Source organism: Phascolarctos cinereus, unplaced genomic scaffold (genome assembly GCF_003287225.1).
Source record: "Phascolarctos cinereus isolate Bilbo 61053 unplaced genomic scaffold, phaCin_HiC Scaffold_2;HRSCAF=192, whole genome shotgun sequence".
Taxonomy (NCBI): domain Eukaryota; kingdom Metazoa; phylum Chordata; class Mammalia; order Diprotodontia; family Phascolarctidae; genus Phascolarctos; species Phascolarctos cinereus.
In genome coordinates, this window is record NW_027555625.1 from 361,089,640 (window position 1) to 361,113,177 (window position 23,538).

Below are 23,538 nucleotides of genomic sequence, written 5' to 3' on the forward strand. Positions count from 1 at the left end.
TCCTGAATCCAGGGCCAGTGCTCTATCCACTGCGCCACCTAGCTGCCCCTCCTCTCTCAATCCTTAAGAGTCTATGGTTCCATGATTATCCTTACTGCCATAGCTTGGAACTGGCTTTCTTCACAATAGAGGGCCACATTCCTCATAAGAAGGGCAGCTAGATGGCACAATGAATAGAGCACTGGCTCAGGAGTCAGGAGGACCTGAGTTCAAATGTGGCCTCAGATGTTTACTAGCTGTGTGACCTTGAGCAAGTCACTTAACCTTGTTTGCCTCAGTTTCCTCATCTATAAAAGGAGCTGGAAGAGAAAATGGAGCGGTTGCTCCATTATCCTTGCCAAGAAAACTCCAAAAGGGGTCATGAAGAGTTGGACACGACTGAAAAATAACTCAACAACAACAGCAACAAATTCTTCATAAGAGACATTCGGTTTTGATTATGACAGGTCAGTGGCAGAGACAGGGCGACTCCAAGGGTAGAGTGTTTTCCCCCCCTCTCCAAACATTTCCTTTTTGATCTCAAGAATATAACTCCTAAGTGCATTCTTAGCTTGTGGCTGTTTGGAAAGGGAGGCAGAGCTTATATAAAACATCAAAAGGATTGGTTAATTTTGGCACTCCTACTTCACAGCATTATTGTGTGTGTTCATTTGGATAACAAAATAACCCAGTCAGCATCAGGCTTGGTGGAGGATGTGACAAATAGTCTTTAGGCCTGTTTTGTATGTATGAAAAGCTTCCATCTTCCGGTGCTGAGGGGAGGGAACCCACTCCTCTCACTTTGAAAACCTACAGATAACTTCTCCTCTAGGTTGGGAAACTTGGGTGAATAGTCTAATAATCAGAGTGATAATGGTGATAGCTAGAACTTGTATAAAGCCAGGGCCTCATATCAGTTCTGTGATGCAGCTAAGATGGGAAACTGAGGCACAGAAAGGTTAAGTGACTTTACTCAAGGTTTCGTAGACTGCTAGTGGAGAATCCATGGCCAGAACTTAGGTCTCCTGAAAGCACTCATAACCATAAAGAATTCTTGTTATAATCAGCTCTAATTAACCTATGTTTAGCTAAATGTTACATAGATTTAGATAGATATAATCTGGGTTTTTTTCCCCCTTTGCAGCTAGTTGTTCATACTCCAGAACCATAACTTTATTCATACATTCCTTCATACATCCATTTATTCAACAAACATTTATTAAATGTTTTCTTAAGTTGAAGGCAAGGAGATATAAGAATGAAAGAAAAAGGCTCTATCTCTGCCTTCTAATAAAAGTAGTAAGGCATGAGATAATGTGGGACTTGATGTCAGGAGACTAGGTTATGAATCATAGATACTTATAAGTTGTGTCAAGGACAAGACACTGTTCATCTCTCATAGCCTCAGTTCCTCTCCCTGTGAGATGGGAATATAGGGTGGTGTGAGGAAAGTGCTTTCCAAAGATCAATAGAAATTCGAGTTACTATCAGTACTAATAGCAAGTCCTGACAGAAAGTCAATGACAGAACATTAGAACTGGGAAGGGCCCTTAGCACCTAATTGAATGCCCCATTTTACACAGGAAGAAACTGAGGCTAAGGGGGTGAAATACCTTGCTTGAGGTCATACAGCAAATTAGTTGCAGCCTAGTCTACCAGAGTGGAACTCAGACCTTCTGACCCCTCTCCCAGTGTTCTTTCCACTACATTCTGCTGATTCTATTGCATCTGAATCTCCAAACACAATTAGAGGCAGTGGAGTATAGTGAAGGGGTTCTCAAACATTTCCTGCAATTTAAACAAGAACCCTAAAGCTGTTATTTTTTATGCATGTTAACAAACGACCTTGTTGTCCAGTTGTGTTGGAATCCCTCGAACTGGAGTGGTTTGCCATTTACTTCTCCAGTGGATTAAGGCAAACAGAAGTTAAGTGACTTACCCATAGTCACACAACTAGTAGGTGTCTGAGGCTGGATTTGAATTCAAGTCTTCCTGACTCCAGGCCTGGTACTCTATCCACTGAGCCACTTAGTTGCACACAAACAACCCAAGGTTCGTTTATAACAAACAGACTTAAGTGTTTTGGGGTTCCTGGCAGTACAGTTTGAAAAATCCTGGTGTATTAGATAGAGAGCCAGCCTCAGAAACAGGAAGACTATTCATTAGGTTTCCCAGCCTAGAGATTAAAGTTAGAGCAAGGGGAGTTCTACGTCTGACACATATTGTTTGTGTGACGTTGGGCAAGTCACTTATCCATTCAATGTCTGAGGTAATTCTCTTGTAGGTTACAGAACAGGTGCTGAATTTCATTGGTAGAAGGTGTTTACTCATCAGGAGTTCTTTATACTAATAAAACCTTCAGTCTAGTTCAAAACCAATTAAAACTATCACCAAAGAAAATGACCCCTACTACATTATATTATCTTTTATAAGATGAAGAAGGTAAGGTACTGGGGAGGGGGGCGGTGTAGAGCTGGGAATTAGGGGCAGCCAGATAGTGCAGTGGATAGAACACCGGACCTGGAGTCAGGAAGACCTGAATTCAAATCTGGCCTCAGTCACTTACTAGCTGTATGACTCTGGATGAGTCACTTAACCCTGTTTGCCTCAGTTTTCTCATATGTAAAGTGAACTGGCAAACCACTCCAGTATCTCTATCAAGAAAACCCGAAATGGGGTCATGAAGAGTCAGATATGACTGAACAACGACTCCTGACTCCCCATCTGTCACCCCATCACTTCCAGCTGGCCCTTGTTGACATCAATCAGGCACAGCTGCCCCAGTGCTAGAGTGATTGCTTATCAGGTCATTGGGCCAGCTAATCCGGGCACAGTAGAGCAAGTTACCTTCTCTGGACTTCCATCTCATCAGGAGAAGGGCCATTCTGCACCTGGCGCTGAGAGGGGGGGCCTGTTGGGGAGAGAAGCAGAAGAGTTCAAGAATTAGCAAAGTGAAGGCCAAGCTTTGGAGTGCCAAGGTACTCACACTTGGGTGCTCCGGGACTTGGAAACATCCACAGCCCTTCATCAGAGAAACACCCGGTGTGCTCTTTCACAGAGCATGTTTCCTGAGAGGTCCCACAGAGGCTACCATGCTCTAATCAACTTCTGTCCTAAAGCCAGCCAAGAGGTCCATGGAAGATCCTGTGGCAGGAGGTTATCTCACGGTGACCTGAGAACCAGAGAAGGTCAGAGCTAGAAGGGATCTTAGAATCATATACTTCCAGAGTTCGGAGGGACCTTAGAATCCTGGTGTCAGCACGCCAGAGTTGGAAGAAAATGTGGATTCCTAGAACCGAGGAATGTCAGAAACAACTTTAGAACCACACAGCATGGAATATCAGAGCTAGAAAGGTCTTTACAATCCTAGAACCATAGAATGATAGAGCTTGAAGGGATTTTAGGCTCAGGGAACCATAGAATGTTTGAGCTAGAAGCAATTTTAGATATTGTCTGGTAGTTCATTTTATAGATGAAGAGGTTAAGGACCAGAAGAGGGAAGTGACCCATCTAAAGTCACAGAGAAATATTAGTGGCAGGGTGTGAGCCAAGTGGCCTGGGCTCAAGGAAAGAGAGGTGAAACCTCCCCCACATTCCTGTGCAGTTCATCCTCCACTCAACTGTCAAATGGATCTTTTTAAAGCACAGGTCTGACCATGTCACCCCACTACTCAATAAATTCCAGTGGCTCCCTATCATCTCTAGGATCATCTATAAAGTTCTCTGCTTGGAATTCAAAGTCATTCAGAATTTGGACCCCTCCTACCTCTTCAATCATCATACACCTTACCTACCTGCCCTCCGCCCCGCCCCCGGCCCCACGATCCAGTAATATTGACCTCTTTGCTGTTCTCAAACAAAATGCTTCATCTTCTGACTCCCAACATTTCCTCCATGCATGGAATGCTCTCCCTTCTCATCTCAAGCTCCTGGCTTCCCCAGCTTCCTTCAAATCTAGCTAAAATGCCACTTTCTACAAGGAGTCCACCTAATCACCCTTAAGGCTAATGCTTTCCTTCTGAGATTATTTCCAATTCATATATGTATCTCTCTCTCTCTCTCTCTCTCTCTCTCTCTCTCTCTCTCTCTCTCTCTCTCTCTATCATCTATCTATCTATCTATCTATCTATCTATCTATCTATCTATCTATCTATCTATCTATCTAGTTTGTACACAATTGTATATTGTCTCCCATTAGACTCTGAAGTGCTTGAGAGCAGGGATTGTCTTTTGCCTTTCTTTATATCCCCAGTACTTAGCCTAGTGTCTGGTATGTAGTTGGTACTTAATAAGTGCTTGTTGACTGGCTACGTGCACACAGGAAGCTCCACCATTACTACTATATGTAATGGGGTCACGTTTGTTTTCTTTCAGTTTAAACTTCCCTTTTTTCCTACTTGTTCTGAGTTGGGACAGGCCTTTTTTAAAGTATTTGGTAAGTGGTAACCTATGAGAACATTAGGAAATGTTGTTTGCCGAATTAATACAACTTTAAGGTAACTATAATCTCTCAGTCTACCATCTATAGTAGGTCTGGGCCCTTGATAAAGACTATGAACTTTGTGGTCTAAGAGCTGGGGTGAATCAACTGCTGGCACTCTACATTTTTAAAAACACTTTCACGACTTTTTCTCACTAGATTTTTCTCAACATCTTGGGGAAAGAGACAGGGTTTATTATTCCCATTTAATAGAGGAGAAAAATAAGGCCCAGAAAAGTAACTTGCCTAGTAATTATCATTTTCAGTTGAGTCTGACTCTTTGTGACCTGAATTGCAGTTTTCTTGTCAAAAATACTGCAGTGGTTTGCTATTTCCTTCTCCAGCTCATTTTACAGATAAAGAAACTGAGGCAAACAGGTTTAATGACTTGCTCAGGGTCACACAGCTAGTAAGTGTCTGAGGCTGGATTTGAACTCAGGAAGATGAGTCTTCCTGACTCTAGGCCTGGTGAATGCTAAGATAATAAATAACTATGTCAGGATTTAAACCTAGAACTTCTGACTAATGACTCAATATAGCTAATGTAATCTTGGGCTGCAATGAGAGGCAGAGCTTCCAAGAATAAGAAAGTGATAGTTCTTCTGTATTTTGGCCTAATTAGACCATATCTGGAGTACCATGTTCAATTCTGGGTACTAGAGTTTGAGAAGGCACCCGGAGAGTGTCTAGAGGAGAATGACCAGGACTGTGGTGAAGAGTCTCCAGTCCATGTCATATGAGGATCAGATGAAAGATCTGGGAAGAGATGATTCAGGGGAAACACTACATATGTCTTTATAAGATTTAAAGGGCTGCTCTGTGGAAGAGGCAGTAGATGTGTTTGATATGGCCCTAGAAAGCAGAACCAGGATTAATAGACAGAAACCATAAAGAGGCAAATGTAGGCTTAATGTCTGGAAAAGCTTCCTAACAATTCAAGCTGTCCCAAAGTGGAATGGGTAGCCTTGGGAGGAGGTGGGTTCCCCCTCATGGGAGGGCTTCGAGCTCAGGCCGGATGGCCATGGGTCAGGCATGGTATTGTTGGGATTCCTTGGGGTGTGGGCTAGACTCTAAAATTGTTGAAGTTCCTCTAACTCTCAAATTCAGTGATTCTAGTTCAAGTACATTTTTCTGTTTGACTTAATCACAGAATGTCAGCGCTGAGAGGCACTGTCTGGTCCAACTCTGTAAGCTGACAGAAGAAGAAATTGGGGCTGTTTATGCAGCAATTAAATGGCAGAGCTGAAACCAGAACCCAGATGTGGTGAGTCCTGGGTGTAGACTGTCTCCTCTAAACCCGTCTGTCTTACACTTTTATCTGGACTGTACAGATAGGGTGGTTTAGCTCTGGCGTTTATGGGCCCATTCCACATTTACCATCCAGCTGCTTGGGCATGTCTAGCCCTAGTGCCAAAGTAACCCATTGATTTAGTCCATTTGGTTAAAAAGAAACAAAGTTGAATCAATGATTCAGGACATGCAAACCTATTCAGGGCTTTGGACACCAAAATCTTTAACAGCTGGTTGACTAAAATTTTAATGTTTCAACTAGAGTAGGGGGTGTGATGTGGTCAGAAGATGGAATTACACAATCTTAACGTTGGAAAGGACCTCACAGGATATCTAGTCCAACAAAGCATCTGAAGAGGAATCTAAGTGACCTGGTCCTTGGCAGGTGGTCATCCAGGCTTCACTTGGATATCTATTGTAATGGGGAACCCAATACCTCCCAGGACAGATCACTCTACTTTCAGATGGCTCTGAGATTTTTTTTAGGACATTTCTCTTTATATTAAATCAAGTTAAGTCAAGTCAACAAGCATTTATGAAGTGCCTACTACGTGCCAGGTGTTGTGTAAGTCGTGGACTTGCAAAGAAAAGCAAAAATAAGTCCCTGCTCTCCAGGAGCTCACAATCTGATGGGAGAGACCACATGCAAACAACTATGTGTGAGGAAGCTATAGTCAGAATAAGTCGGAGATGATTTCAGAGAGAAGGCACTAAGATTAATGAAGACTGGGAAAGGTTTCTTGTAGAAGCTACCATGTTAGCTAAGACTTGAAGGGAGGGAGGCAGGCCAGGAGACAAAGATGAGGAGGGGGAGGCTTCTAGGCATGGAGGACAGTCAATGAAAATGCCCTGAGTCAGTAGATGGAACCAAAAAATTGTTCCTTTGCAGCTGCTCTTGATTGTGTCCTCTGGGCCAGGCGGATCAAATCTAATGCCTCTTCCATCTGATTGCCCTTCAAATACCTGAAGGTGATAACAGTTAACCATAACAATCTCCTCAAGGCTCAATCCATTGTCTATGTCATGGGGGAGGGAGGGAATGGCAAAGGAAGGGAATGCCAGCCAGGGTGATATGCTCTCATGTACATCCTGCTATGGTAGCTGGGAAGGATCCCTGGCTGGATCCCTGAAGTGCTGGTCGATTGGGCTCTGGTGAGACTACTGATTAGGCTAGCACCCTAGCCAGTGTGATGCCATTGCTTCTAGGAATCGAAGAAATAAATGGTGGCAACATAAGGTTGCAGGCCATTCTGAATTGTTCTGGACGGGGAAGACAGAGGAGTTAGTGGTGCTCCTTTATGTTTTGGTCCCAAAGAGGACATACCAATCTTGCACATGCTGTAGATGCTTCAGCACAGAAGGCACTTACTACTAATGAGACAAACCATGAGTACGTGTGAAATAGCCTGATGTTATGAATGCTTTTATTAAATGGCAGCCCTGTAGCCTAGCAAAAATGGAAGCTTCAGCCTGCTTTTTGTCAATGACATCCCCTTGGCTTCAACTTACATACCAATATATGGCAGATCAATTCAGGGCAATTGTAAGAAGTAATTTCATTCTTCAGCCTAGATTAGATGAAATAAAGGCAGAAATAAGGAGTAACTTATGGTTGAAGAGGAGAAAATCTAAAGAACTTGAAGGTTTTGAAAATCTACCCAATACAAATTCTAGGAGTACTACCTAATGATGAAACAGATGGCAAAAAAAAAGTGATGATGCCACAAATAATTTTGGAAAGGAGACTGGAATTTTGAAAAGCCTGTTCTTAGCTTGATGGCACAAATCCAAGTAATAGACCCACTATACCCAGTCAGAATAATTTTTTTAAAAAGCTGGTATCTACTCTGACTACCATGAATGGGCATGGTATTCGGCAGAGGGTGTAAAAATTTTTTTAGGACCTGCACACAACAGTTTATGAGAGTGTATGGTAAGAGTCTCAGGAGGAAAGGTAGAGCTATCTAGGAATACTCCTAAGGATGGGTATCAGATACCACCCCGGCAGAAGTGGTTTGAGAAACTATTGATGCCTCACACGAAGATATCGGGAGATTACATCACTATGATAGCTGTTAAATACAGGAAAAACCTGAACACCCTATCATTTAATTAAAAAGAAACAGGTGGAATGGAATCCAGAAAACAAAAGTAGATCAGAAATTCCTGATATCTTTAGTTCAAAGTGAAAGTCAAACAGGTTAAGATGACACGAGGAGTCAAAGCAGGCCAAAGACCAAAAAACCCCCCAATAAATACTAGGCAAAAGAAGCTTGAGAAGCAAAGGCATTAGGAGAGATACAGACAGACAAAGAGAGAGAGAGAGAGAGAGAGAGAGAGAGAGAGAGAGAGAGAGAGAGAGAGAGAGAGAGAGAGAATGAGAGAGAGAGAGAGAGAGAGAGAGAATGAATGAGAGAGAGAGAGAATGAATGAGAGAGAGAGAGAATGCCTGAAGCATGTGGAAAATATCTGATTGTCTACATGGTCAAAAAACTGTCCAAAAACCAAAAGGATAACTGGATCAAATGTGAAAGAGAAAGCTATATACTGTTAACATAATGAAGAAAAAAATGGTGATGTTGACGGACATGGCTGGAAATCTAGCTTCTTCACAAACCTAGAAAATGGAGGTTCAGATGAAATCCACAACTACTGGCTAAAACGTTTCACAGTGACGCAGAAATGAACTAGCAAAGCACTTTGCTCATATTGTCTCTGATGCATGCCTAGTTTCATTTTTCTTAACAGAAGATATCACATATTTATTACTAAAAGATGAGAACAGCAGTAACTGCTCCCAATATAGGCCAATTACATGTTTATATATTTTATATAAAGCAGTCAAAGCTTGCATCATTCAAAAAAAATCTATAAACACTTAAAAAAATATATTGGCTAAGGAACAAACCGAGTGTGCCCAAAAGTCCCAGGGGTGTAAACAGGAACTCACTGATTCAGTATTTTTGGACAAGCCACCTGAAAGTGCTCTGACATTTATACCACTTTTACTGTTTAACCATAAAGCTGTTGACTCTGTTCCGCAATACTTGGAGTTAAGAGCGCTTGAGTTCAAATCTGACCTCAGACACTTACTGGCTGTGTAACCCTGGGCAAGTCACTTAACCCTGATTGCCTCCAAAAAAGAAACAGACATGTAATATAGCACCTTTTAGGGAAATAGTTTAAATCTGCTATGGTTCTGGCTAATTTTAAAAGCATCATTATCACTTCTGAGTAGAAGTGACTATAGTTTCCAAATCAGGGAATCATACAAAAACACTCACTTGATATACATGGATGACATCAAGTTATCCATTGAAAAGTCCATTAAACAGCTACTTCATCCTATGGAAGCTTTATTAATATCAAAATGTTATTGGGACTCAATAACTTTAAAATTCCTAATGTGAGCTAAGGAAGAACAGAGACAGAAAGGTTGTGGGTCACGCAAAGGGCCCAATACCAGTGAGGAGTTGCTTGAGAGAGTTGTCAAAAAAGGAGGTTCTAGAGCTGAGAAATGTACTTCTCAGGAAAAAGATGAGGTGCCCATTCCTCCACCTGTTGCATAGATAAATTATCCAAGTTTTGATGCAGATGGAGGACTTTGTGCCTACAACAAGTTTTATGTACAAAGAGTAAAATTTACAAATGAGTTCATCAGCATGATGTAAATTAGATAGTAATTATTTTATACAAATATTCACCATGTTATTTGAATAACAATGTTTTTTGTAAGATTTCATACTTTAAATGCACTATAAAAATTTGTTTGTGTAAATCAAAAAAATTTTTGAAAAAAAAAGACAACTAAATGAAATATTCCCTAATTGATCTCTGTTGTAAATGTTAATCATCACATATTAGATTTACTTAAAATGGGAGCTATCTGTATTACAGTGGTGCCAAGAGAAGCATAGCATGTGAGAGGTGGAAGTGTCTTAGAATCATAAAACAGATTGGTAGAGCAGGAAAATACATTACAGACCATCTAGTTTAACTCCCTCTTTTTAGATTAGGAACATGATACCCAGAGAAGGGAAATCACTTGTCTAAAGTCATACAGCTAGTTAGTCTGAAAGCTAAAATTCAGGCCCAGATCTTTTTCCGTCTCCCTCTCAATGCCTTTCCTCCCTCCCTTTCTTCGTTTTAATTTTGTTATTATTTTTTGTTTCTTACAGAGCAGTAATTCCACTCTTACTTCCCCTGCCCCACCTTCCATGTTGTTTTCTAATACAGAAAAACATGTAAGTAGATCAGCAGATACAGTGACTATATCCGTGCCCCACATGTGTAGCCCCCCACTCGTCTACCAAGGGAAAGGATGTATGTTTCATCATTAGTTCTCTGGGGCCCAGATATTTTTGCCCCCAAACCAGAGTACTTTTTCTTCTATTTTACACCAGCTACCATTCTACGATCTAAGTTTCTATCTTACATTTATTTCTTCCAATGAAAACAATCTCCAAAGTTTTTTAAAGATAAAATAATCAGTTGTGAAATTTATGCTTGCTTTGCTGATCCTGATGGTTCTGTATTTCTCCATGTGCCCTACCATGAACTTTCATCGGGACCTTTCTGAGTGGCAATGAAAACTCCCCATGCTTCAAAGCAGTTGTCAATTAGCCTAGTGACCTATGAAGACGACCTCCCTTCCCTTCCCTTCCCCTCCTCCTGCTGTAGGGTGGAATGAGTGGGACAGTGTTTAACTCTATGAACCTGTTTCTAACTGAGGACAGATGCAGTTATTCTCCAGCTCCTTGAGGTCAGAGCTAGAAGATGAGCAATTAAAGATATGCATGAGAGATTTAGTTTAGACACACAGAAGATCTTCCTAAGAGCAAAGATTTTTTTTTCCCAAACCATGGGAGTGGAATTCCTTTCTCTGGAGGTCTTCCTTATCTTTCTGGAAGGCAGCAGCAAAAAGATAGACTGGGCTTTCTGGGAGCACCAAAAATAATTCAGCATTGGCTCAGTTCAACGCCTCTGTAACTGCTACTGGGTAATAGGCCTGCCACCTGTTACCAGGGGATAGCAGCTGCACCAGAGCAGCCATGTGAATCTTCCCTATTTTCTCTCTCATTCCCTGCTCAGTATCCTGGCTTTATTTCCAAGGATGGCCAGTGCTGGGCAAAGTTGCAAGATACGTAAAGATTTTATCCTCTTCCTCATTCCTGTGCCTTTTTCCCCTGAGAGGGTTGTAAAATCATCATTAGAATACCTTAGAATCATAGAATCTTGAGATCTTAGAATCTTGGTGTTAGGGTTAGAAATGGAATTGGAATCATAACATTTAGGACCATATGATCACATAACAACATAATCCTAGAATCTTAAGAACTTAGAATGATAATATTTTCAAATCATATAGTTAAAGAATCCTGGTCATTATCATGTGGCACAGTCTGGCTTAGAACCCATGCTTATTCAATAATAATAATAATAATAATAATAATAAAAATAAAATGATAAAGATAATAGCTAGCATCCTCCCAATAACCCTGAGAAATAGGTACTATTGTTATAATACTCATTTTACAGAAGAGGAAACTGAGGCAAACAGAGGTAAGTGACTTGCCTGGGGTCACAAAGCTATGTATCTGAGACCAAATATGAACTCAGACCTTCCTGACTTCAGGTCCAGCGCTTTATCCAATGTGCCACCTAGTTGTTGCTTGTCCTTCATTTTTGAAGAGACATCACAGGTTGATGTCCTGACTTGTGTATGAATTGAATTTAAGTGAGGTAGAGTTGCACAAAGACATCAGCCTCACTGTATGCACCTAGGGAGTGTGCAAAGCTTAACTAGAAGGGATGAAGCCCTAATGTTGGGATTTCAGGCATTAAGAGAGAAAATATTTGGGGGATAATGGTGGGTTGGGGTGGGATTTTTACAATTCACAAAACATAGGTGACCAATTCTCCTTTGGGAAAGGTTGATTCTGCCTTTCAACGACTTTTAGCACCTGGCTCACTATCTTCATATCAACTGAATCCTCTGTCACCATGATTTTCTCAGTCCTTATCCAGGTTGCCGTATCTGTTCAACTGAGGTGCTCTGAGAGCTCTTAGGATCATAGAATACAGAATGTCAGAGCTGGAAGGAGCTTTAGAACTATAGAACATAAAACGCCAGAGCAGAAAGAGCTCTTTGGATCGCAGAAAGTCTGAGCTGGGAGGGCCCTTAGAATCCTACCAGAAAGTCTCTTTTACTTGGCTTCTGATCTACGTTGGGGATGTTGAAACAGAGATTCCTCTTTAGAATGAGGCTGGACACCCCACATCTTTCTTCTACTCTTTAAACAGCTCCTTTTCTATTTCCTTTCCTGGCTCCTTAGCCTATTCCCAACCCCATAAGGTGGCTAATTTCCCCCACATTATATCTTTGTTTCTCTTCTTTCTTTGTATAATTTGTTTAAATAATCTCACTCCTGTGGCTTCGATTATCAACTCTAAGTAGATGAAACTCTGAACTCCAACCTCTATTCTCAGCTTGAGATTCATAACTTCAAATATTCAAAGACAGATATCATCATGTCCTCCCCATGGCTTCTCTTCTTTAGCCCAAATATCCACATTTCCTTGGAATTCTGAGGCATTTTCTTGAGGCCTCTCAGTGTTCTGGTTGCTCTCTATGCTTACAGATATCCTTCTAAAATGTGGCACCAGGCACTGATGACAATACTTCAGACACTGGTAGGTGGGTTTAGGCATGTTAAATTTGAGGTACCAGTGAGACATCAAGAGGAGAGGTACAACCAAAAGGCGGACAACCACTTGGGTATGTTGTAAAGAGGCTTTTCATTTAGGTAAAATTGGACTTTACTTGAGTGGGGAAGTATGAAGGAGCAGATGTACAGCCAGCCTCAGAGTCAGGGTGATGGGGGTGCAAATCCTGCCTCTAAGACATACTAGCTGTGTGTAGCCTGGGAAAATCAGGGAACCTCTCAGTCTCCTAGGAAACTCCCTAAGACCTAAGTTCAAGATCAAGTGCTGATTGGACTGGTAGATGGAGTTCCTTACTGGAGTTCCAATGTACATCCTACATCGATGAAATCACAGGTCCCATTTAAAAAAAAATGGACTAGTCTCTGAAAGTCCCCTCCAGCTCTAAGGTTCTGTTATTCTGATTCTATGGAAATGATTTTATGCAAAATAATCAATGAACCATCTTATTCTGTCTAAAAATTTTGTGTGGCATAATGGAGAGAGCATTTACATTTATTAATTGTAATAATAATTCATTATTATTATTATATCATATGAGAATTTGAATCATAAAATATAGAAGGTTAGAAGGAGCCTTAGAATGAGAAGGAATCTTAGAATCATAGAAATATGAATGTCTGGGCTGCAAGGGACCTTAGAATCATCGAACAAGACTAGAAGGGTTGGACTTTAGACATCATAGAATGTAAAATATTTGTGTTGTAAGAGACCTTAGAATCACAGATTTGTTGACTGTCAGAGCTTGAAACAGATTCAGAGTAGATGAATAACTTCCCTAAGGCCACACAGCGAGAGGCATCTTTCTTGCTTGCATGTAGGAAATAACATAGTCAGTGGGGGAGGAGAAACACTTCTATCAAACATAAAATTATGACTTGAACATCAAACATAGAATGTTTTTTCTATATTCTATAAAACATAGGAATGTTTTCCCCTCCTCTACTAGCTAACAACAACAGCAAAAAGGAATAGATATGGCATATCAATTGAAAAATGTTATGGTTCATTTTCATACATTCTTGAGCAGGATCTCTCTAGAGGGAATGGGTAGCTGAAGGCTCAGATTGGTGAAAAATTCCTGTAAAAGTGAGTTTGGGGGCAGCTGGTTTCTGAATGAGATCACCATCTATTCGTACCAAAACCAAATCTAAGAGAAATGGGCCTGTCTTCTAATTTCTCCACAGCAAAATGGTAAGGTTTTTTTTCTCCTATATTGAACTCCTTGTGAAGTCAGCAGAAACTTCCATTACTTAGAACCATAGAACATAGAATGTCACAAGTGGAAGGGACTTTAGAACCATAGAACATAGAGTGTCAGCACTGGAAGGATGCTTAGAGATCACCCACTCCATTTTAAAGATGGGGAAGCTGAGGCCCAGAAAGGGGAAACATCCTGTCCAAAGTCATGAGCTAGCTGGTAGCAGAACAAGGACTAGACTCCAGTTTTTTTGTTAAGGTTTTTCCTATCGTACCTACCTCCATTAATTTTCTCCCACACTTCCCAACCCAATCTCATATTCTGGTACTCCATGCTGGAATATATTCCAGCTCAGTATTTCCCCTTCCTAACCAGCTCATTATTTTAATGGCAAACAGGCTCGAAATGCTTCCCTTCCCATCTCTTGCCTCCCTCCACCCATTGGAACAAAAATCAGAGCTGCTGCTCATATATCCCTGTAAAACAGCACCTTTTCAATCCTCCAGTTTGTCAACCTGGGACCCCTGGTGGGGAGGCACATACCCCTCCCCTGGTGCAGCTTGGCGTGCAAGTCAAGGTCAACAGAGGAACAGGAAGGAGAGGCAGAAGCGACTGTCACCTACAAGATACTCGGCAGAGAATGATCCAGTCACAGTGGCAGAAGCAGACGCAATGTAAGATCCACTCCCTGCTGACCATAGCTTGCAGGGTCCAGGGCCTCCCTCCACACAATCCTCCAGGTTGCTTCCTCATCCTTGGCACTTACCTCCCCTTCCACCTCGGGCTGGATTACCCAATGGGTAACTGATACTTTGGGCCCAGCAGTCAAATGTGCTTCTCTGTCTTCAATCTTTTATGAGGTTCCTGAACGAGCCTATGGGAAACCTGGCTGTGTGATTCTATCAGTCACTGTGGTCATTGCAGGCTGGGCCCAAAGGAGGGAGAGAGCTGGATTCAATGGGGATCAGCTTGCCCACCTGTTACAATAGCTTTAGTGGGTTGATGCACCCATGGGCAGTAGATTCCTTGCCCCTTTCTCCTCTCATTCTACCTACCCATTACCCCCCCCCCCAACCAGGGGAAAACTGGACAAGAAATAGCCAACTGTTGGGTTAGAGAGGAAGAGCTGACAGGCTGAACTGAAGTATTCGATGGATAATTGTTTAATGTCCCCATCTGTTCTTTCATAGTTCTTCTTTCTTGGGTTCTCTCTGGCTCTGCTTGTCGACTATTGCTTCACTCCCTTTTCCTCATACAAGCTTATGCTCATTAATCTATTCCTATTCTCTACTTCCATTTTCATTCTCTCAACTAGCTGGGATTTGATTGACTGATCTCATAGATCCGTCAAACTTCAGAATGGAAGGAGGCCTTGGAACCCTAGACTGCCAGAGTAGGAAGGGACCTCAGAGACCCTCGATCCTAACCTACGTCTGTCCAGGAATACTCTCTATAAAAGCCCTATTGTGTGCTTGAAGACCTTTGGTGATGAGCACCACCCTATACCCCTCCACCTTCATACACTCTAATTTTTGACAGCTCCACTTACTAGAAAGTTTTTCCTTAAATGGAGTCAAAATCTGCCCCTTTCCGCTGTTTCTGCTTGGCCACGACAAAACATGAACACACTTCCCACTGGAAACCCCCATCATTTGTAAAATGAGGTAGTTAGACTAGATGGTCTTGGAGCAGTCATGTACCAATAAATGTTTTAACAACTAGTTCTTTGGAAAAGAAAGATGTATGCATGGTATGCTTTTGATATTGATTAGGGAGGGAGGAGGAAAAGAGTTAAAGGAGGAGGGAAGGAGGGAGGAAGAGTGAAGGAAGGGAAGGAAAGAGGGAAGGAAGGAGAGGGAAGGAAGGAAAGAAGGGAGGGAGGGAAGGAGGGAAAGAAAGGAAAGGAGGGAAAGAGGGAAAGAAGGGAAAGAGGGAAAGGAGGGAAAGAAGGAAGGAGGGAGGGAAAGAGGAAAGGAAGAAAGCAAGCCTTATTAAATACTTACTATGTGCCAGGCACAGTGCTAAGCATTTTACAAATATTATCTCGTTTGATCCTCACAACAACACTGGGGTGCGGGAGGTGCTATTATGATCCCCATTTTACAGTTGAGGAAACTGAGTCAGACAGCGATTAAGTAACTTGCTTAAGAGATTAAGTAACAGCTACTAAGTTAATTGAGATCAAATTACTAACATTTTCTCCATCCTTTTTAAAGTCCAGATCACCAACAAAACAGAAAAAACCAAGCCCTGATTTTAGCATTTGTCTGATTCCCAGGTATAAAGGCTCACACTTAAACATTTGACAGCTCTTCGGAGATTCAGCTCAAGCAGGTTCCAGCATTTCCCTGCCTTCGAGGTCTCTTCTTGCTCTGGGTCTATGACTCTGTGACTATGACCCTGCTAAATCTTCTCTCCTCCAGGCTCCAGTGTCCCTTGCTCCTAAAGTCATAGAATTCCAACATTTCAAGGGGTCTTAGAGTCATAGGATAGTAGAATGTGATAGCTGAAAGGAGCTTAGAAATCACTGTCTCAGCCCTTTACTGTAGAGACACCAGAAACTGGGCCCAGAGAGGGTAGGTCAAGGGTGGGGAAACTGCAGCCCTTTAGGTCCTCAAGTTCGGCCCTTTGACTGAATCCAAACTTCAAGAACAAATTCACTCTGTCAACTTAACCTGTCATTAAGTCATTTTAGTCATGTCTGACTCTTCATGACCCCTTTTGGGGTTTTCATGGAAAAAATACTATATTGGTTTACTATTTCCTTCTCCAGCTCATTTTACAGATGAGGAAACTGAGGCAAACAGGGTTAAGTGCCTTGCCCAAGGTCACACAGCTAGTAAGTGTCTGAAGCTCAAGTCTTCCTGACTCTAGGCCTCGTGCTTCATGCACTGCACCACCTAGCTGCCTCGAATTAGAGGCACCACTGTACTGTATTAGAGACCCTCTTCATTTTTAGGAGAAGATACATAAAGTAGAGACAGAAAAATGGGTGGTGAGCATTTTTTAGAGAACAAAGGAGGTAAGTGGGTGAAAGGTCGCCAAAGCTGTTTTTTTTGTAAACATGGGGGACTTCACTCTTCAGCTGCCGAAGGCCCTGAGAACTATCCAGTCCATGGAGGAGAAGAAAAGGGAATAGGGCTGGGGTAGTAGAATCAGAAAGCCTTCATTTAGTACTCTTGTTGCAGCACTTACTAGCTGGGTCTAATCAGGTAGGCTTTGAGCAACTTGAGAGCAGGGACTATCTTACCTTTCTTTGTATCTCCAGCACAGTAAGTGTATACAATAAGTGCTTAATAAATGCTCATTGACTGATTCATTGGTACAGTGAAAAGAACCCTAGATTTGGAGTTACAGGATTTAAGATCTGGAAGGAAGGAGCCTTCCTTAGAGGTCCTAGAGTCCAACTCCATTTTACAGAAGAGAAAACTGAGTCTTAGTTTGTGACTTAATCAAAGTCACATGGATAATAAGTGACAAAGCTTGAATGTGAACACAGGCTCTGACTCTAAATCCAGCACTCTTTCCATTGGACCACACTGCTTCAAGTCTAAGGGCCTGTGTTCAAATCCTACCTTTGATCCTTACTACCTGTGTATGAGCAGGTCACTGAAACATCTTTAGTTCTCAACAGCTGATTGAGAAAGTAAGAAGGTTGTGCTAGACAACCTCTGAGGTCTCTTCTGGCTTTATACCTCGGATGCTACGATGGACAAGTCACGCCTCTCTTACTTTCCTTACCTGGAAACTGGCGACCAGTACTCGACTGGCCCAATTCACGAAGTTCTTATGTTTCTTGCAGAAACCACGTGACAGATTGTTAAATGCTATGGAAATATGAGATATAATAATGCCAATGCAGTGTTAATACCAATGGAACTCCAGCTATCTCTGTGTCAAAAATCCTCTCTGATAACTATTGCTGAAGCTGTGAGCTTCTCCACTCCCATTATCAAATAACCTGAAATTCAGCATAGCTGCCAACCCAGACAGTTGGCTCCTTAGGGACTAGAAGGAGTTTTCTTCCCTTCCCTGGCTGAATTCCAGGGAAACCCAGGCAGCAGGATCTACCACTGATCATCTAACCTGTCTGGGCCGAAAGGGCCAGGCTGCCTACTTCTCTGGATTGGATCAGGGCTCTGGCTCCTTCTATTACACGCATGGACATAATCAACTCTCCTCTGCCTAGCTGGTGTTATCTGCACTGAGGGTTTTTTAGGGTTTTTTTTGGCTATTCTCCAGGACCTTCCTAATATTTACCTGCTTCTGGTAACAGTGGATAGCTGTGTGCTCATCCACAGTAAATTAGATAATATTAATAATAATAACAATAAATACATATAGGGCAACCAGAAAGATAATTTTGTTTTCCATAACCTTCAACAGAGACAATTAAGGAATGCTGGGCATGGGTTCAAGACCAACTTGGTGGACTATAGGCAAGCTGCTATCCTTTCTGGGCCTCAGTTTTCTCTGTAGAGTTGTTAATGTAGAGATCACTTTGAAATGCTTAAAGCACTATAGAAATGCATCATCATCGTCATCATCATCGTCATCATTATTACAGTACACACTTGGACTGGATAATTTCTAAGTTCCTTTCCAGCTATAACATTCCATGTTCTATGTTCCAAAGTCCTTTCTAGTTCTGACATCCCATACTTGCATAATAAAAATGTACATTTATTATTATTAATGAACAAAATCTAGCCCTTGAGATACCTTTGGAGTGTGAATGGTATAATAGAAAATAAACACAATTGCATAAATGTAAAAAGAAAAGAAAAAATATCATTTTGAGGTTTGCAAAAAAATATTTTTCTCACAATATAACTTTGTGAAGTGGTTAGTCTAAGAACAGTGATACCTTGGAGATACTGTGGATTCAGTTCCAGACCACCATGATAAAGTGAATCACATGAATTTTTTTGTTTCCCAGTGCATATAAAAGTTATGTTTACACTTTACTGAAGTCTATTAAGTGTACAATAGTATTGTCTAAAAAATGTACATACCTTAATTAAAAATACTTTATTGCTAAAAAAAATTGTAATCATCATCTGAGCCTTCAGCAAGTTATAATCTTTTGCTGGTGGAGGGTCTTGCCTCGATGTTGATGGCTGCTGACTGATCAGGGTGGTGGTTGCTGAAGGTTGGGGTGGCTATGGCAATTTTAAAAAATAAGACAATAGTGAAGTTTGGCCCATCAATTGACTCTTCCTTTCATAAAAGGTTTCTCTGTAGCATGTAATGTCGTTTGATAGCATTTTACCCACTGTAGAACGTCTTTCAAAATTTCAGTTAATCCTCTCAAAGCCTGATGCTACTTTATCAACTAAATTTATGTAATATTCTTCAATATTGTTGAGTCTCAGGGAATAAGGAGGGTGGCAGAGAGAGAGAGATGGGGAATGGCTTGGACTAAGATAATTTCCAAGGTCTCTTCCAGATACAACATTCTATGTCCTATGTTTCAAGATCCTTTCCAGTTCTGACATCTCAGTTTTATAATAAAACTTGTATTTATATTTCACTGAGGTTTGCAAAAAACACTTTTCTCACAACAACTCTAAGAAGTGGTTAGTCTAAGAATTATTATCCCATTTGACTGATGAGGAGAGTAAAGTTCAGAGAACAAGTTAGTAGTCACTACCAAGTGGGTCTTGAACTCGAGTCTCCTGATAGAGGCTATCTGTGTGTCAGAGCCAGGATTCAAATCTATGTCATTTCTGACCTCAAGCCCAGTGTTTTTTCCACTGTGCCATATTAGTCTACTTTAACCCTGACATTCTATGGTCTTAGGATTCTATGATATTTTCAGCTCTTACATTCTGTGCTCTAGATGATTATTATTATTATTATTATTATTATTATTATTATTATTATTATTATTATTCTGAACTTACCAAACATCAAAGAAAAGATATTTGCGTATGCAAAGCAGACTATAAAAACAGGATTGTATATAAAACCACGAATCTCTTTTCCATACTGGTTGCTTAAAAAAAATTGGTCATTGCATTGTCCAATTGTGACTCTAAAAGACTGATGATGAAGCATGCCTCCTATTTATTATAAGATAATAAATTCAACCTGTTACTTTCAAACTGTCTTGTTTGTCAGTGTTTCTTTCTGTTTTCCTCCATATACTTTTTATAATGTTTCAGTGTTCCTCCTCTTTTTTCTTCTCTAATTTTTTTGGCATCACCATTGCTATCCCCTTCTTCCTCACACTCAATTAAAGAAAAAAAAAGAAAGAAGAAAGAAGAAAAGAAACCCAAACCAACAAACTGTAACAAATAAGCCCTACACTCTATTTTCCTGCAGTTTCTTACAAGCTCTACCATTATAGTCTGTTCCAAGGCCAAATTGAAATGCTTTTGGCTTACTCATCTCCCTACCCATCTCTACAGACAGGATAATTAAGAGGTGAATTATGATTCAATAAGTATTCAGTGTTTTGAATAAAGAAGGTAGTACTATCTCCTACCAGGGAAAGAGGGCTGTCTCTTCTTCCAAGGATGCTTGCTATCAGCTTTGCCATCTTGGCAGCCTAAGGAGAGTACTGACTCACCCAGCCTCAAGCCTTCTTTCCTATCCAGCCCCAAGTTCTAACGTAGTGCAGGGAAATCCTTGGCTTGCAGACCTGCCTTCATTCAATCCAGGAACAAAGATTCCAGAGTTTATGGGATGTCACATCACCTATCTGCCTTTAGGAGTTGCCTGACTTCCTGTTTTTTAATTAACTTGAAAATTATTAACAAAGATGAACATTTTCATCCGTAAAGGCTAGAAAAAGAGGAAGCTAGGAATATATAATATACAGCTTATTTTAAAACACACACACATATATATGTATGCATGTATGTACATGTATATAGATATGCATATATATGTATATCATGTCTTGCTTGTCTCTGTCTCCATTTGAACTTCCCTCTACTCTCTTTCGTGTATTTTAAAAATGTTTCATTGACATTCTTATCTTTTTAAAAATCACTATTACTAATATCACTTTCTTATCAATAAAAGCCCTTTCTTTTAACAAACATGTATGATCAAGCAGATTATTGCAGAGTCTTCAGTAAAGACCAATCAGAAAGCTATCGCAATCGTCCAGGCATGAGGTGATGAGGGCAGGTACCAGGGTTGTGACTCAGTCAAAGGTCAAAGGAGAGAAGGGGACACATGTGAACGATGTTTTGAAGGTAGAATCCCAGGACTTGGCAACAGATTGGATGTGGGTGTGAGCTCGAGTGGGGAGCTGACACCTAGATTGTAAGCTTTAGTGACTGGGGGGATGGTGGCACCCTTGACAGTAGTAGGGAAGTTAGGAAGAGAGGAGGATTTTGTGGGAAAGATTATGAATTCAGTTTTGGACATATTGAATTTTAAGATGTCTACAGGACAGCCAGTTCAAGATGCCACCAGATAAATAGATCCGAAATCATTTGCCTAGATTATTGTTTTCTTTATTTTTATAGGTGTTCTATAGTTGTATTCATTTAATTCCTTTGTGTGTCGTAATAAGTGAATTCTCAGATATTTTATACATATATGTATATACATACACACATATATATGTATATATATTATATATATGTAATCATTTTTAATGGGATTTCTTTTTCTGTCTCTTCCTGACAGATTTTGTTGGCGATATACAAAAATGTTGGTTTCTGTGGGTTTGTTTTCTATCCTGACACAGTTATCCCTTCCATATTGTATAGGTTAGGGGTACAGTGCCCACACAATCTGGAAAATCTGAATAACATTTTTTGGTCCTCCCTTTGTACCAGAGAAGTATTAAAAGATAAAATATGTTGTTACTATACAATGCTATACATATATCTTATGCATTTCTGAGTTTTTAAACTTTTCCTGTGTCATCTGTGGCTTCCGCAAAACTCCCCCCAAATTCCCATTTAATTTCTTATGCTGACCTGTGATGTATTGAAACTGCAATGGGGAAAGTTGCAATGTGGAAAGGATAACTGTACTTTACTAAAGTTGTCAATTATTTCTTAATTTTTGGTTGAATCTCTAGAGTTCCCTAAGTAATTAATGATATGAGTAACAAAAACTGATAACTTTCTTTATCTTTATTCTTTCAAATTATTTTACTTGCCTTTTTGGTATAGCTAGAACTTTTAGAATTGTATTAAATAATAGTCATGACTATGGTTATCCTTACTTTACCTCAATCTTTTTTTTCCCCAGGCAATCGGGGTTAAGTGACTTGCCCAGGGTCACACAGCTAGTAAGTGTCAAGCGTTTGAGGCTGGATTTGAACTCAGGTCCTCCTGACTCCAAGGCTGGAGCTCTATCCACTGCACCACCTAACTGCCCCATTTACCTCAATCTCATAAGAAAAGACTAAAGGGTTTCTCCATTAAAGATGATGTTAGCTTTTGGTCTACTGTTTACCATAAAGAAAAAGTTTATTCTTACGCTTTCTAGAATTAAAAAAAAATAGAATTTTTAAAAAGGTACTATCTTTGGTCAAAAGCTTTAGCACCTACTAATAATAATTACATGATTTCAATTATTTTTATTACTAATATGATCTATTATGTTTATAGTCTTCCTAGTATTGAACCAACCGTGCATTCCTGGGACAAAGTCCAATCTAGTCATGGTATATAATTTTTTCATATGTTGCTATAGCTTCTTGGGCAACATTTTAGTTAATATTTTTATATCAATATTCATTAAAATTGGTTTATAGTTAACTTTCTCTGATTTATCTCTCTTTTATTTAGGTACCAGGGCCATATTTGTTTGTTGAAGGAGCACGATAGGATGCCATGTTCCCTACTTTTGCAAACAATTTTTGCAAAATTGTAGTTAATTCTTCTTTGAATGCTTGGTGGAATTCACTTGCAAATCCATCTTCTCCTGGGTTTTTTTCTTTGGGAGTTTGTTTATGGCTTTTTCAATTTCTTATTCTGGGTTTGACTTATTTAAATTCTCTATCTCTTGCTCTCATACCATGGATATTTTACATTTTTGTAACCATTCATTTCATTTGAATTATTTTTTGCTAATATAATTGGGACAAAGTAGCTTTTAATAGTTTCATTTCTAGTGAGCGCTCTTTTTAAACTTCTACTATAGAAATTTTGTTTTTTTTTTCTCTCATACTCTCTCAAACTCTCACTCTCTCATCAGATTAGCTAATGGCTTGTTTAATTAGTTTTTTAAAAGGTCCTTCTTTTATCGAACAATTCAACAGTTTTTGTCTTCAGTTTTGTCAATCCCTTTATTTTCAGAATTTCTTCTTTTTGTATTCAATTAGTATATTTGATTTGTCGATTTTTATGTTTTTTTCTAATTGTATGCCAACTCAAAATTTTGGCTCCTATAAAAAAAAAAGAGCTGCTATAAATATTTTTGTCCAAATAGATACTCTTTTTCTTTCTTTGATCTCCTTCACGTGTAAACCAATTAGTGGTTTATATCTTTAAACATTTTCATCAATAAAAAAAGACAAAGAGCACTAATAGATTTATACCTGAAGGAGATCAAAGAAAGAGGAAAAGTACTTATGTGCCCCCAAATTTTAGAAAATTTTAAGGGGCTGTCCCATTGAGGAATGGTTAAACATTATCTTATATGAATATAATTACTATGCCAGAAAAACTGATAAGGGAGATAGCTTCAGTGGAAGCTAGAAAGACCTCTATGAGCTGATGCTGAGCAAAGTGAGCTTAGAACTAGAACAATTTATATGATGACAATAAAGGAAAATAACTTTGAAAATCTTTGGAACTCAATTAATGCAATCATAAAACATGAGGTCAGAAGACTGAAAATGAAACATGTCAATCACTTCCTGACAGAGTGGTGATGAACTTAAAATGTA

The 23,538-nt window shown here is 40.0% G+C and overlaps 1 protein-coding gene across 5 annotated transcripts in view; it reads right to left on the bottom strand.

Moving 5' to 3' along the window:
• The window catches only part of EVL (Enah/Vasp-like), a 199,008-nt gene that overhangs the window by 29,453 nt on the left and 146,017 nt on the right, over window positions 1-23,538 (bottom strand). For all 5 annotated transcript variants that reach the window (XM_021007363.2, XM_021007360.2, XM_021007364.2 and 2 more), the window contains exon 4: window positions 2,827-2,890. In XM_021007363.2, coding sequence (XP_020863022.1) covers window positions 2,827-2,890 — 64 coding nt within the window. The remainder of the gene's footprint in view (window positions 1-2,826; window positions 2,891-23,538) is intronic.